The sequence below is a fragment of the Monomorium pharaonis genome, chromosome 6, assembly GCF_013373865.1.
Source record: "Monomorium pharaonis isolate MP-MQ-018 chromosome 6, ASM1337386v2, whole genome shotgun sequence".
Classification (NCBI taxonomy): Eukaryota; Metazoa; Arthropoda; class Insecta; order Hymenoptera; family Formicidae; genus Monomorium; species Monomorium pharaonis.
This window is the reverse complement of record NC_050472.1, coordinates 17,869,351-17,885,445: the sequence shown is the minus strand read 5'-3', so window position 1 is coordinate 17,885,445 and position 16,095 is coordinate 17,869,351. Positions and strand designations below refer to the sequence as shown.

Sequence of the window (16,095 nt, the reverse complement as noted above, 5' to 3'; positions counted from 1 at the left end):
AATGGGACATCATATGATATCTTAAGATATTTTACGATATTTTAAGATATTTTTATAGGATATCCCGGGAGTTACTCATTGAGATATCCGTGGGATCGCCTTCGTCTGTCTGGGATAATTTGGGATATCCTCAGGATAAAGTGTGCTGTGTGGGACCAACCTAGCGGGAAAAAAAATTCGATTTTTTTTTTATTACATTTTCTTGAAGCTTCAAGTTTCGAGAATATATCCTGAAAGTTTTATGTTGATATCTGAAAAAATGCCGGAATTACAGAGAGTTGAGTAAAACAAAATCGAGCGTTTGAGTGCTCGAATTGGAGCAATATCAACATAAATCGCTACTGGACGATGATGTGATTAAAACCATTCGTCCAATATTTGAAAACAACTTTCTAGTGATAATTTACTGAAGAAATGCGTCGGTGGATTTACGCAAAACGTTAACGAAGGTTTGAATAATCTGATTTGGCGCATAGCGCCAAAAGTGCAGCACAGCGGTGCACACGTTGTGCAAATTGCTGCCAATATTGCTGCCAATATTGCTGCATACACATTTAATGAAGATGCTGCCGCATATTTATTAATGATAATAAAAGAATTGTGCTGCATATTGCGAAAATCAAGACCGAGCGCGCATCGATGTGGCCGAAGTACGAGCGCAGAAGGCGACGCGCGAAGAAAGGATTGCTTGCCGTCAACAAAAGTCTTCACAGAGCGCTGCTGTTATTGATGTGGAAGGAATCTCATATGGCCCCAGAATTGCCGACTAGAGGTAAAGTGCAAAATTCGGCTATTAACAATAGTAGAACTAAACTTGAAACTTTAAACGCGTTTTTCTCAAAACATGGTTTTCAAAGTCGGTGACCACCAGATCTCAAAAACTAATCGATGGATCGTTTTCAAATTTTTACACAATACTCTCAGAAATATTCTTTTGTCGGTGACGATCTAGTTTTTTTTTATCAATCTTCATTAAAAATTAAAAAAATGAAAAGGACAAAAATTTTTCGTTTTTTTTTAATTTTAACTTCAACTCATCGCCATTTTGTAACAAACGATAAAATCGACAATCGGCGATCATCACCGACAAACCACTACTGTTAACTTAAAAACACCATTTTGTTTTTTTGTTTCAGATGGATCGTTTAGACGGGACAGTGGTCACCGCAAAATGCGTTTTTCCAAACCTCAATGTGTGTCAGCGGCCATATGTCTGCTTTCTGTCGCCATTGTTTAATAAAAAAATTTTTTTTATATTGTCGAAACATAAGTCAATAATCACCCAAAATTTCATTTAATTCTCACTACCCGTTTAGGAGGAATAAAATATCAAAGTTAGGCCTGTTTTTCGACCGTTTAGGTTGGTGTAACTCCCTAAGGCGATGCTGAACAGGTCTGTTTTACCAATTAAGCGTAATAATTTTTATTACACGGTTTTCTTCTTATTGATTGCACAGAATTAAAAATCCTTTTCCAGAATTAAAGTATAGACAATAACGCACTCCGGTTGCTACAATTTCATATGAAAAACGCAAAAAATTAAAAAATTACAGTTTTGTTATCGACTCCTGCAGTCGACTCGTGAAAACATTTATGCGTATAAAAGTTTTAGACTTTGTACGTATAAGACATGTAGACACCGGAATCGGCATTAGAAGAAAGAACAAGACAGTGCTTTTAAAAACGAGTTAGGAGCTTTAGTATAAGAGAAAACCGTATAATAAAATTTCCTTGTATGTGTGCGTGCGGAAGCGGTGTGAAGAGTGAGATAGAGCTACTAGTTTAGTTGCTGGATATCACGGTAGGCGGTGTTGTAATCAAATGTGCAGTGAAGCGCATCGCTGGATCGTAGGATAACTTACCCAGTGAACACATTTTATAGCGGCAATATAACATGGAAGTTACATGTAATTTAACATTGTTATTCTTGTGATATGTAGGTGCTATATGACATGGAAATAACCTGTTACGTAATATTTGTTATACGCAAGTGATATAGCTGTTATACATTGTTTTGGCGTTACAGTTATTCAACAAAAATTGTATAATCGTAACATAACACGTTCGTATCAATGTTATTACGGAACGATGTGTCGTAGTTGACTCAGAAATCAGACAACATTACAACATCCTGAATGATAGATCTATTTGATAATAAAAAAAATTATTATAAAGATAATGTTTTCAAAAATAACGGTTTGTCTACAATTACTGCGCACAAAAAATGCACAAAATTGAAATTCATCATGTGCTGAACAAAAACAGAATAATAAATGTATACTATTCAATTTTTCTTAGAATTACGATCTATATAGTTAACCATCTAATTAATCATTTGAACGCTTCAAAGATTAGTGCTAAATAGATCGCAATTTCCATCAAATTATTAAGGTTATGGAAAAAGATAAATTTAACAATGAAATTAATAAGTAAATAAATTAATGCTATTTATTTTTAATATGTTTTGCAAAATTTAATTGCTTTTATAAAAAATAATATAGTTGCGTCAGTTTATAACATATAAGTATATGTAGACAATAACAAGTACCCATATCGATGAGTCAAATTGGCGTAGCAGGTAGAGTACAAGGTTCGTCATCCTAAGGTCCCAGGTTCAAACCTAGCAGCGACAAGTAAAAATAAAATAAAAAATTACATAATTTAAATTTAATTAATTAATAAAAATTTATTCTAAATGTAGTATGTGCTGTTGATAAAAATAATTTTTAAAAAATGAAATTTTTATTTTATTTTATTTTTCTTTGTAACTGTTGTGTAACGGTTAGATAACATGTAATTATAACATGTTATATTGCTGAGTCGGAAATTGTAACTTACATGTAAGTTACGTGTAATTTCAGAGTAACGTAACCTGTTATATTCGGTTACATTGCTGTTACACTGTTGCTATATTACTGTGTTCACTGAGTTATTTTAGGCTTTCTAATTTTTTTTTTGTTTTTCATATAAAATGTTGCAAGCGGACTGCGTTATTGTCTATACTTTCATTCTGGAAAAGGATTTTTAATTTTGTGTAGTCAATAAAAAGATTTTTGAAAATTAGGTCACACTATTACTCTAGGACTTTCTGGTACGATACTCTTTCTTACATTAAAGTTTCTAATACATTTCTGAAGGTACTTTTCTGAAAGTATTATTCTTGTTATTCCGATGATGCTTATTATTTTATACGTATAAAGTTTCAACTTATTTACAACAAATGTTGTTACGAGTCAACCGCAGAAGTCGATAACAATTATAATTTTCTAATTTTTTTTCGTATTTCATAGAAAATTGTTTGCTTGTGTATTTTGCTATTGTTTAATTTTGTTATTGTCTATTGTTTAATTATGGAAAAGAATTTATATTTCTGTGTAGTCAGTAAAAAGATTTTTGCAAGGATTGCTATATACTGAAATAATTAATAAGTCAATGAAATAAATTATGGTCTATACGGTCTACACCAGATCTTGGTGATGATTATAATTTGTCTATTAAATTAAATTAAATTTCTTGGCTTTATTTTAAAAACTGAAAATTAATTTATTTCAAAAAATAATATCCTATGCCTCGGTGGTCAAATTGGCTAGGACGCTCGCACGGAATGATGGGAGATTCGAGTTTGAACCCTGGCTGAGGTATTATTTTTTGTAATAAATTTAGTTTTTCTGAAAAGGGAGAAGGGGGGATTTTAAGATGCTCCCGAGCATCAATATTTGACTTAGTAGCTGCGTTTTCTGATGAAACCTATCAGCGCGCGAATTAAAATAAAGTCAAGAAATTTAATTTAATTTAATAGACAAATTATAATCATCACTAAATCTGATGTAGATTGTATTGACCATAATTTACTTCATTGACTTATTAAATATAGTAACGGTTGTAAAAAATTTATTTGTATGAAACAATTAAATAAATAATTATAAATTTGGGATATTGTACATTAAATATAAAAATATCAAAATGTAATGTATTTATTTTATAAGTCACTATAAAATATACACTGTAGTATAATTATAATTATGTAATTATGTAATAATTATTACACATATAGTACATAAAAATGACAGAAAAATAGACAGAAAATATATTCAGTACATGAATATATTTTTCTGACAGAGTAGAGTACATTTTATCAAATTATAAGAAACAAAACAATCTTATGCGCTAAACTTTCACGCTATACTTTCTCTATAGAATATTTCTATAATTTAATAAAATGTATTCTACTCTGTCAGAAAAGTAAACTGTACTACATGATATACATTATTTGTTTCTGGACTAATTTTATGAAATACATACATTTGTCACAGATGGGTTCAGTAACATAATTGAACCCATCTGTGACAAATGTCTTTATTTCATAAAACTAGTCCAGAAAAAATTATCCTATTACGGTTTGTACGGTGCATATTGTGCGTATGGTGCGGGTTGTGTGTATGGTGTGGGTTGTGTGTATGGTGTCGGTTGTGTGGGTTGTGTGTATAGTGTCGGCGGTACAGGTACAGATTGTGTAGGTTGTGCGTATGGTGCGTATGGTGCTGGCGGTGTGAGTTGTGTGGATTGTGCGTATGGTGCGTATGATGCTGGCGGTACAGGTTGTGCGTATGGTGTATATAGTGCTGGCGGAGCGGATTGTCCGGATACAGGTTGTGCGTATGGTGCGGATTGTGTAGGTTGTGTGAGTTGTGCGTATGATACATATGGTGCTGGCGGTACGGATTGTCCGGGTACAGGTTGTGCGTATGGTGCGGATTGCGTAGGTTGTGTAGGTTGTGCGTATGATACATATGGTGCTGGCGGTGCGGATTGTCCGGGTACAGGTTGTGCGTATGGTGCGGGTTGTGTAGGTTGTGTGGGTTGTGCGTATGATACATATGATGCTGGTGGTGCGGATTGTCCGGGTTGTGCGTATGGTTGTGCGGCCGGTGCTTGTTTCCACGTTTCTTTTTTGCGAGCCCACAAGATTTTATCTTTGTTTTTTTCCTTTACGTATTGCCTATGAATTTGTTGCTTTATACGCTGTAAAAAAAATTTATTTATTTAAAAACAGAAAAATTTATTAATGTAACTTAAATTTTAATAATTTTTACATATTTTATTAAAAATATAATAGTAATAATAAAATATGTAATTTTATAATGTTACATCAATTATTGATAAATTTATATTAAAGAAAATTGATCATATAACTAATTTATTTTTTATTTAAATATTTATCTTATATTCACAGTACAAATAAATTAAATATATTAAACAATTTTATTAAATATTGTTTAAATTTAATTACTGTTTAAAATAATTAAATTTTTGAAAATAAAAAATAGTAATACATTAAAATATTTTAAATTTGTGCCAGCAATTGCAATTATAAATTTATAAATGTATTATCAATACATTAACATTAATAAGAAATAAATACAGATTACACATCTATATAAACCTTTTATTAAAATATTATCAAACTAATGCTATTTTCTATTTTTTAAGTTATATTTATTTTTAATATACGGCACAATTCTGATTATAACTATAATAAAGGTATATTACTTACGCGGTCTGTCCCAATCTGCCATTGGGTCTGGGAGTGGCGAGATATCATTACTTTTGGTGCCGGCATCATCGCCGTCGCTTCTGGCGGCATTATCGCCGTCGCCGCTGTCGGCATCGCCGTCGTCGCTGCTGCCGACATCATCGCCGTCGCTGCTGCCGGCATTATCGCCATCGCTGCCGCCGGCGTCGTCGTCACTGGTGCCGGCATCATCGCCGTCGCTGCTGGCGGCATCATCGCCGTCACCGCTGCCAGCATCGCCGTCGCCGCTGCCGGCATCATCGCCGTCGCTGCCGCCGGCGTCGTCGTCACTGGTGCCGGCATCATCGCCGTCGCTGCTGGCGGCATCATCGGCGTCGCCGCTGCCGGCATCGCCGTCCCTGCTGCCGGCATCATCGCCGTCGCTGCCGCCGGCGTCGTCGTCACTGGTGCCGGCATCATCGCCGTCGCTGCTGGCGGCATCATCGTCGTCGCTGCTGCCGGCATCGCCATCGCCACTGCCGGCATCATCGCCGTCGCTGCCGCCGGCGTCGTCGTCACTGGTGCCGGCATCATCGCCGTCGGTGCTGGCGGCATCATCGTCGTCGCCGCTGCCGGCATCGCCGTCGCCACTGCCGGCATCATCGCCGTCGCTGCCGCCGGCGTCGTCTCCGTCGCTCGCGGCAACGATGCCGATGTCGTCTTTGTCGTTGCCGGCGTCGTCTTCGCCCTTGCCGGCGTCATCTTCGTCATCGCCGTCGCTTCTGGCGGCATTATCGCCGTCGCCGCTGTCGGCATCGCCGTCGTCGCTGCTGCCGACATCATCGCCGTCGCTGCTGCCGGCATTATCGCCATCGCTGCCGCCGGCGTCGTCGTCACTGGTGCCGGCATCATCGCCGTCGCTGCTGGCGGCATCATCGCCGTCACCGCTGCCAGCATCGCCGTCGCCGCTGCCGGCATCATCGCCGTCGCTGCCGCCGGCGTCGTCTTCGTCGTTGCCGGCGTCGTCTTCGTCGTTGCCGGCGTCGTCTTCGTCGTTGCCGGTATCTTACACGTATTGCACGATTTACGCGTGCTGTTTAAACTTCGTTCGCTTCTCGCTGTAACAAAAATATTAATTAATATAAAATAGACAACTAACTTTATTCTTTTATCATAAATGCCTATGATTTTTACTTACGCCTGTTGTGGCACGCTTATCCATTATGGTTGTGGTCACGCCACCGTCACGTCCCCGCACTCGACCGAGCCGCGTGGAAATTGCGAGAAATTGCGTGGAACGGTGGAAGTGGAAACACGTGCGAGAAATGCGAGAATTCTCGGAACACTTCGGGGGGGGGGGGGGGGCTCGGGGCACCTCGGGCCACCGGCTCCGCCGTGTTCGTGCCTCGGGTCTCGGCCGAGTCGGCCCGGCTCGAATGCTCTCGCCGCGTCTGTCTCTACTCGATAATTAGAAGGAGAGAGACATCCGTCTCTTTTTCTCTAAAGCTACCAAGAAAGTGCGTTCAGCGGCCGGTCCGTTGACGCTTGACGAAAGATGCCTATGCTCCCCCTTCTCCCGCTCGTCCCCCGTTCATCTCAATCGTCGCGATCGCCAAGCAGATTAATTGATTGATATTATTAATTATATTATTTATTATTATTTATGATTTTATTTTTTAGAGAGAGAGTAATAATGTTATTTATTGTCTTATTTAAATTATAATAAATTAATTATAATAAAATTACTTATGATAAAAATGTAAATTTAATAATAATAAAAATTTGTAATTAATTATTTACTACACAAATAAAAATAAAAAGAGCTAACGAGTTAGCAAAAGATCTTTATATCCAAATTCTTTATTTCATAGTTTATAGACGTTTCGTTATTCGATCATCCTTGACATATAGTTTTCTACAGATGTACGATAAACATCAAATAAATACGCTAACAAATAAAAGAAAAATTAAAATCTTATTGGTGGTAACCGTAACATTAATTATTAAATCTTGATTACATCGCAACTTTTTAAAAAATAGTCTGTAATTATAAATACATACATTAATTCGTAAAATATGTAAAATTAATGTAATGTAATCATGTCATTCTTAAAATTAAGTACAAAATAAATTAAATAAGAGAAATATAAAAGTAGTCCGCAATTTAACAAAATAAGAAAATATTAAAAATACATATATAATAACAAGACTCGTCTCCGACAAATTCATATCCGATATTTTCTTTGTTAAATAGCGAATTATTTTTATATTTCTCTTGTTTAATTTATTTTGTAATTAATTTCAAGAATATGAACACGTTATATTAATTTTATACATTTCACAAATTTGTGTGTGCATTTATTATTAATCACCATTGATATTAAAAAAAATAGAATAAATCAGATGTTGCAATTGCGATGAGATTTTAACTTTTTTTTTTTTCAACACGTTGGCGTATTTATTTGACATTTATCATATATCTGTAGAAAACTATATATCAAGGACGATCAAATAACGAAACGTCTATTAACTACGGAATAAAAAATTGGATATGAAGATTTTGAAGAACTTGTCAGCTCTTTTTATTTTTATTTGTGTAGTAAATAATTAATTACAAATTTTTATTATTATTAAATTAACATTTTTATCATAAGTAATTTTATTATAATTAATTTATTATAATTTAAATAAAACAATAAATATCATTAATACTCTAAAAAATAAAATCATAAATAATAATAAATAATATGATCAATAATATCAATGAATCTGTCTGTCTATCGTTTTCTATGTATCGTCTTTCTATTTTTTCTTTCTATTCCTCTTTCTATTTCTCTTTTTCTTTTATTTGTCTTTTTTCTATCTATCCTTTATACATGTCCTGTCTTACCCACATTCTTTAGAAATGTAAAAATGTGTTTTCTTTAACATTATTACAATGTTAAAGAGGAATTTTTTACATTTTGCATTGACGGAAGAAACTACCACCTTCTTGCGGTTTCTGCTGAGCAACAATATGTACATAATCCATTCATAAAAATAAAATATGTTAGAACTGTTATTACAAAAATAATTTTTTTTGCTGTAATTTTACTATATTTGTTATTAGCAGGTTAAAAAAGTATATGTAAAACAATAATTTTTACGAAACAAACATTTAATTTATTTTATGTGTGAGAGTTTTAATTTTTAATTTTTTACTTTTCTTATATTAACAACAAGTAATTGTTTATAATTAATAACGGAATTTATTTGAGAAAAGCGTAGGTATATGTTGGCCAAGAGTGGATTAATTTATCATTTATGCTCCTTGTGTAATTGAGGTTTCTTAAATTACTTTTGTTATTATTGTATTTCATATTTTATTTATATATCATTGTATATAATTATAAATATTTTATTTTATGTGTTCTATACATTTTTTTATTTTACAAAAATATTTATTATATTTAATTATTCAATCCGAGAGAGAAGAGATATGTGTGAGCAGCGAGATAAAAACAAACACGCCGGCCTAGCATGAATCTTGTACACAGCCGGCTGACCCGGCGCCGCAGGGGGGGGGAGCGGGGGAAGCGCTGTAGCTGCTATAAGTTGCAAAATTAGTGGAATGTCTATAGACGAAAAACTTCGATTTTTTTCGAAATAATTCCCTGTGTTGGACTTTCGTCCTTTAGGCACGGAGAATAAACACACGGATCGATTTATGGAAATAATAAACTCTTTATTCTAATCGGGGGAGGGAGAGAGAGAGAGAGAGGGAGAGAGAGAGAGAGAGAGGAGAGAGAGAGAGAGCGAAATAGTAGAGAGAGAGAGAGATAGGAGAGAGAGAGAGAGACGAGATAGAGGAGAGCGTCTGCATAGATTAGTCTCTCTCTCTCTATCTCTCTATCTATACTCTCTCTCTCCTAGATGCGCTCTCGCTCTCTATCTCTCTCTATCTCTCTTCTCTCTCTCTCTCTCTCTCTCTCTCGCTCTCTCTCTCTCTCTCTCTCTCTCTCTGCATCTCTGCCTCTAACTCCTCTCTCTCTCTCTCTAGTGGCTCGTCCCGATCATCGGCTCTCTACTTTTCGCCTTCTGCTACCCTGGGACCTTCTACTCCTGAGCTGGGGTCCCTCTGCTCTGCTCGTGCTGCTGCGCTCTGCTCTCTCTCTCTCCTTCTCTCTCTCCTCGCCGCATCTTCTTCTCTCTTCATCTTCTCTCTCTCTCTCTCTCTCTCTCTCCTCTCTCTCTCTCTCTCCTCTCTCTGCCTCTCTTCCTCTTCCTCTCGCTCTCCTTTCTCTCTTTTCTCTCTCTCTTCTCTTCTGCTTCTCTCTCTCTCTCTCCTCTCTCCTCTCTCTCTCTCTCTCTCTCTCTCTCTCTCTACTCTCTCTCTCTCTCTCTCTCTCTCTCTCGCTCTCTTCTCTCTCCTCTCTCTCTCTCTCTCTCTCTCTCTCTCTCTCTCTCCGCTCTCTCACTCTCTCTCTCTCCTCTCCTCTCTCTGCTCTCTCTCTCTCTCTCTCATCCTCCTTCTCATCTCTTCTCTCTCTCTCTCTCTCTCCTCTCGATGCTCTCTCTCTTCTGCATCTCGGTCTCTGCTCTATCTCTCTCCTCTCTCTCTCGTCTCTTCTCTCTCATCGCTCTCTTCTCTTCTGCTCATACTCTCGCTCTCTCTCTATTCTCTCTGCTCGTCGTCTCTTCATCTCTCTCGCTCTCTCTCTCTCATCTTCTCTCTCTCTCCTCATCTCTCGTTACTCTCTCTTCTCTCTCTCTCTCCTCTCTCTCTGCTCCTCTAGCTCTCTCTCTCTACTCTTCTCGCTGTCTCTCGTCTCGCTCTCTCTCTCTCTCTCATCTCTCTCTTCTCCTTTCGCTCTCCTTCTCACTTATCCTCGTCTCTCTTCGTTCATATATGATAATAGTGTATGCCTCTGTCTAATAACTTCCCTCTGCCCCGAATGCATCTCTTCTAGCGTCGTTCATTCACTGGTATCGACGTCATCTCGCACTTTATTTTGCGCCCTCTCTTGAGGTTTCACGCACTTGTAATGTTCCATTCACGGCACTTTTCAGAGCCCCATGATGTGCAAATTCCGATCGTAAAACCTTTTAATAAGAAATAGTCAGAGGAAAGTCGTCTATTTTTATTAGATATCGCAATTCCTAAAACTGATACAGCCCAATAAACTTTTTCTACGTGGTAAAATCAAATATCAAAATTCCCTAATGGGGAAGCTTCGTTCGCATAACTACTCAGATTTGCTTGTGTTAATGTGAGTCTGGAGTAGTAAAATTTCGTGGGAAGTCAGCTATGCAACACACATGCACATGTACGTCGAACGCTCACAATCCGAGGACGATTTCGAGTTTTAAAATAAAGACTAACCATAGTTGCTAGCGAAACCCGGAATTTTTATTCTTGCAATAGTTAAAATTGGGCATTGTTAAAAATTCAAAATTGAATATCTCAGCACCTAATAGAGCTAGCAATGTTTTCCAAGAAGTATTTTCAAAATTCGGATTGCCACTTAAAAAAATTTTATATTACAGTTATGTGTGATATGTTTTTCCAAAATGGCGTATGACAAAGCAAAAACACGCGAAATTGAAAAATATTGGTCCGATTTTGCGATGATCCATGGCATGAGGCAAGTATCGCAACTTAATGGGATAAAAAGCATGCGATAGTACAGAGTTTTTTCTTCAAAATGCTTTTTTACTCATCTCGATGCGATGATTTTTCGCTGAGATATGCGCATTTGAATAAAAAGGCAGTTTTTTACTTTAAATGCGCATATCTCAGCGAAAAATCATCGTATCAAGACGAGTAAAAAAGCATTTTGAAGGGAAAACTCTGTATTATCGCATGCTTTTTATTCCATTAAGTTGCGATACTTGCCTCACGCCATGGATCGTCGCAAACTCGGACTAATATTTTTCAATTTCGCATGCTCTCGCTTTGTCATACGCCATTTTGAAAAAAATTATTACGCAAAATTTTACTAAATCAATTCTTAAAGTAGACATTTCAAGCTTTAAATTCTTTTTTTAGAAACCTTTCTATCTTTATTACTCGCGTAGTTATCGTCATTGGAAGTTTAGTGATTTTTTGACAAATTTTAGGTGTACCGTTTTTTTTTCGAGTGAGTGTAGTTGCTTTTGTATTCTCCAGTCACATTAGTACGCGGAAATATACAAAAAACGATTATACTACTTTTTTCGGTGTTTCCGCCAATCCTAGCCACCATATTAGAACCACCATTTTGGATTTCACTTTTTAGATACAAACTGATATAGTCAAACGTTTCTAAGTAATTAATGAGCATTAGTAAATCGAATTACGATTGTTTGAATAAAAAGAATCGTAAAAATTTAAGATTTCCAAAATTTCTGACATTTAGGCGGCCATATTTAATAATTCATGAATTCGCGTTGCATCACAGACAGCACAGTAACGTTTCAAAAACGTACTAAAAACGTATACACTGGACGTTGCGGACGTATTTAAAACATTCGAATTAAAGCTGTGGACATTTTAGAGACATTTTAAAAACGTATCCGTTTTACCGCCTTGGACGTTCGAAAAACGTCCATTTTAAAGAAAAACAGACCAAAATTGGACCTGTTTTGAACATTAAAAGAACATTAGAAGAACTTTTTAAAATAGCCAGATATACAGGGTCATTCAGAATAACATTAGGTCCGTAAAATGACGTATTCCTGACGCAATTCTAAAACAATTTTTCCTTTACCAAAATTTTATTTGAAGCATAGTTTTGAGTTATAAGCCAAAATAGTTAACGAATCGCGCGTCGAGTACAAAAGGCAGGCAGGGGCGGCACGTCACGAGCGTAACGCGGGCGCGGCTGACTATCCGCGTCAGCTGACGGGTGATTACTATTGCGTAAGTTGCTAAATATTTTATCTTATAACATAAAATTATGCTTTAAATAAAATTTTGGTAAAGAAAAGATGGATAAACTTCCGAAAAGTCCATACCACCGATTTTTTTTATATTCTAGATTCTTACGTATTTCGACGTGCTGATTACGAATATGATAGTAAAAATTGGCGCAAATTTGATTTTCATGGCGAAAACCTTGAAAAAACCATAAAAATCATGGTTTTTTCTATTTATTTCCCTAAATAATGAGAATTTTGAAAAATACTTTAGATAAAAGTTATAGATCTCATCGAAATACACATTTTATGTTCTATTGATTTTTGCCGTAAAAACAATAGTTTTTGAGAAAAACGACGTTAAATGTTCAAAACTTCATATAACTCATCTAACACAATTCAAGTTTTATTAGTTAATTTTATGGTAATTATTCACTTTACGGGACCCAGCCCCTTGACCTTGACAAATGTTCGTATATGATAAATATACTAGGCCGTATTTTCCGTTAAATCATAAATTCGCCCAAAGAAAAGAAGAAGTGTGGGATGAACGTAGTTATGATTGGAAAATCGCAAACTCATGTGAAACCATACAAGCGGATCTAGCAGCGCCCCGAGGCAGGGGGAGAGTGTGAGTGGACCTCGCTATGCGTGGAAAAGAGAAAGAGGTCGACTACTCCCAGTTTATTTTTATACTCTCACTCGCAGGTGGCAGAATTTACTAGGTGGAAGTAGTCGGCCCCCCCCTCCGCGGGGGCTACGCCACCGCTCCGGGTAGGGGCCTCAGATGGCTGAAAGTGGGGGTTAGCCGGAGTAGGGAGCTCCGCGTGGAAAGTCACAAACCATTACTGTATGCGGACCCCGTCCCCTCCCCACTATCAAGACCATTTTGGTGCTAGTGATGGTCAAAAACTTATACCACACCTAAAAATGGGTGGATCATGCTTCGCATGGAAAATTCCAATGGTACAGAAAACACATGAGCAAAGCTCACTTCCTTCCAGTATTAACTAATAAAATTAACTAATAAAACTCGAATTGTGTTACATGAGTTATATAAAGTTTTGAACATTTAACGTCGTTTTTCTCAAAAACTATTGTTTTTACAGCGAAAATCAATAGAACATAAAATGTGTATTTCGATGAGATCTATAACTTTTATCTGAAGTATTTTTCAAAATTTTCATTATTTACGGAGATAAATGGAAAAAACCATAATTTTTATGGTTTTTTCAAGGTTTTCGCCATGAAAATCAAATTTGCGCCAATTTTCACTATTATATTCGTAATCAGCACGTCGAAATACGTAAGAATCCAGAGTATAAAGAAAATCGGAGGTATATGGGCTTTTCGGAAGTACACCCGAAAAGATTGTCTTGGAATTATGTTAGGAATACGTGTTTCTTAAAATCATTGTAATAATCCAAAGTTGTTCCGGATCGCCGGCCGTTGGACGCTGCAACCAGCTGATTGCTACACGCGATGTGTGTGTATGCCGTGTTTCTGTAAGAGAGAACGAGAGAGCTCTCTCGCTCTCTCTCTCTCTCTCTCTCTCTCTCTCTCTCTCTCTCTCTCTCTCGCTCTCTCTTACAGAAACACGGCGGACACACACATCACGTGTAGCAATCAGCTAGTTGCAGCGTCCGACGGCCGGCGATCCGGAACAACTTTGGATTATTACAATGATTTTAAGAAACACGTATTCCTAACATAATTCCAAGACAATCTTTTCTTTACCAAAATTTTATTTAAAGCATAATTTTATGTTATAAGATAGTCAGCAACTTACGCAATGGTAATCACCCGTCAGTTGACGCGGATAGTCAGCCGCGCCCGCGTTACGCTCGTGACGCGCCGCCCCTGCCTGCCTTCTGTACTCGACGCTTGATTCGTTAACTATTTTGGCTTATAACTCAAAAACTACGCTTCAAATAAAATTTTGGTAAAGGAAAAATTGTTTTAGAATTGCGTCAGAAATACGTCATTTTACCTAATGTTATTCTGAATAACCCTGTAGATAAAATATTATTCATTTTAATGTAAATAAAATTTATTCGATGGTATTTATATGTAGCTCAATTTTTATTTAATTAAAAGATCTTTAGATTCAATACAACCAATAAAAAAATCGCACATTATTTTATTGAATTGAAAGGAATCTTAAGACAATCTTAATATAATAATAAATATAAAATTAAACTATACATATACATATATGAATATGATTCAATAAATTTTACTAACAAATTAATTAATTCAAACTTGCATTAAAATTGAATAATATTTTATCTAAGATCACAGGAGCTCAAATAATCAGATTATTGTCTAGCGTTTATATATACAGGGTGTCCCAGAATGAATAATTCTTATTTTATACAGTGAAAGAGAGTAAAATTTTAAACTAAAAGTTCCTTTACCAATTTTGGCTTAAATTATTATTTACTGAATTATTAATAAATGAAGTTGATCAATCAGACGGCGCGCGGCTGGTGTATGCAGAAGCGTAGCGTGCCATGTGGCTTCACGGGCTCTCCACGCGCTTACCACACATTCCCTTACTTAAAACTTTAGTTTTATTTTTGAAATTAATGAATAACTAAAAAAATATAATAAATAAATTTCAATTAATAAATAAATAGAGAAATGAATAACTAAATAAATTAATAAGTAAATAAATAAAAATAAATACAATTAGAAATTATTTCATTTCCTTATTATTTTTTATTTTTAGTTAATTATTTATTTGTGTACTTGTATTTATTTAATTATCTAAAATGTTTATTTGATTCAATTACTTAATTCTCATAGTTGACTTAGCAGCAATTGGCAAAATTAACTACGGAGGGTGTTATACAAAGGTATAAAAAAGATTGTTGATAAAAAGTATTATAATAAATTGTTAGTAAACAATTTGTTTAAACAATTTTTTAAAGAATTATTTTAGCATCAATAATTATAGTAATTTTTTTGTAGCTAAGGAGCTATTAATTTTTACTAAAAAACAGTTTGTAAAAAAATGTTTAAACATTTTTTTAAATAATTTCTTAATATTGACATGCATCATGCGTTCCTTATGCAATTTTTCCCATAGAATTCGGTGCTATTATTTTAAAATTAAATAATAAAAATAATTCGTATATCTACCATTTTTTTCTTATTATTTGAACATTTTTAAAAAAGGAGAGGAAAGAGTAACTCTTTTTAGGACCATAAAAACCTAAAACGTGGAACAAATCTTAGCCGCAATTTATGTAAAAACGTTTTACTTTTAAATAAAAAAAATTTAATTCCTCTTACTCCTTCCTCTCCTCTTTTAAAAACATTTTTAAATAATAAGAAAAAAATAAAGAATGGTAGATATACAATTATTTTTATTATTTAAATTTAACATAACAGTATCGAATTCTATGGGAAAAATTGCATAAGGAACGCATGATGCATGTCGATATTAAGAAATTATTTAAAAAATTGTTTAAAGATTTTTTTAAAAACTGTTTTTAAGTAAAAATTGATAGCTCCTTTGCTACAAAAAAATCACTCTAATAATTGACACAGTTTAAAATAATTAATAGGAATAGAAGGGTGGTTCTGACCCAGGGGATCTCAGGGGGGTTGGGGACGGGGGGTATTTGCAGGGAGGGGGGTATGACGTCACGGGGGTATGACGTCACGGGGGAGGGGGATATGAGGTCACGGGGGTGTGACGT

General features: G+C 35.6%; 1 protein-coding gene across 1 annotated transcript; it reads right to left on the bottom strand.

The window, feature by feature from the left end:
- Positions 1-4,042: 4,042 nt before the first annotated feature.
- On the bottom strand, positions 4,043-6,734 carry LOC118646368 (proteoglycan 4-like). The gene is made up of 3 exons (XM_036289067.1): positions 6,707-6,734; positions 5,555-6,630; positions 4,043-5,022 (listed from the first exon to the last, which is right to left on the bottom strand). Exons 1-3 carry the CDS (start codon positions 6,732-6,734, stop codon positions 4,393-4,395), a joined length of 1,734 nt encoding a protein of 577 aa, XP_036144960.1. The 3' UTR covers positions 4,043-4,392.
- Between the last annotated feature and the right edge of the window lie 9,361 nt (positions 6,735-16,095).

Excerpts from the sequence above, each read along its gene's own strand:
- LOC118646368 (XM_036289067.1), bottom strand. The coding sequence starts at position 6,734 with ATGGATAAGCGTGCCACAACAGGCGTAA. Across the intron at positions 6,631-6,706 it reads GCGTGCCACAACAGGCGTAA|CGAGAAGCGAACGAAGTTTA; the intron begins GTAAAAATCATA and ends TTTTTGTTACAG. Across the intron at positions 5,023-5,554 it reads GGCAGATTGGGACAGACCGC|CGTATAAAGCAACAAATTCA; the intron begins GTAAGTAATATA and ends TTTTTTTTACAG.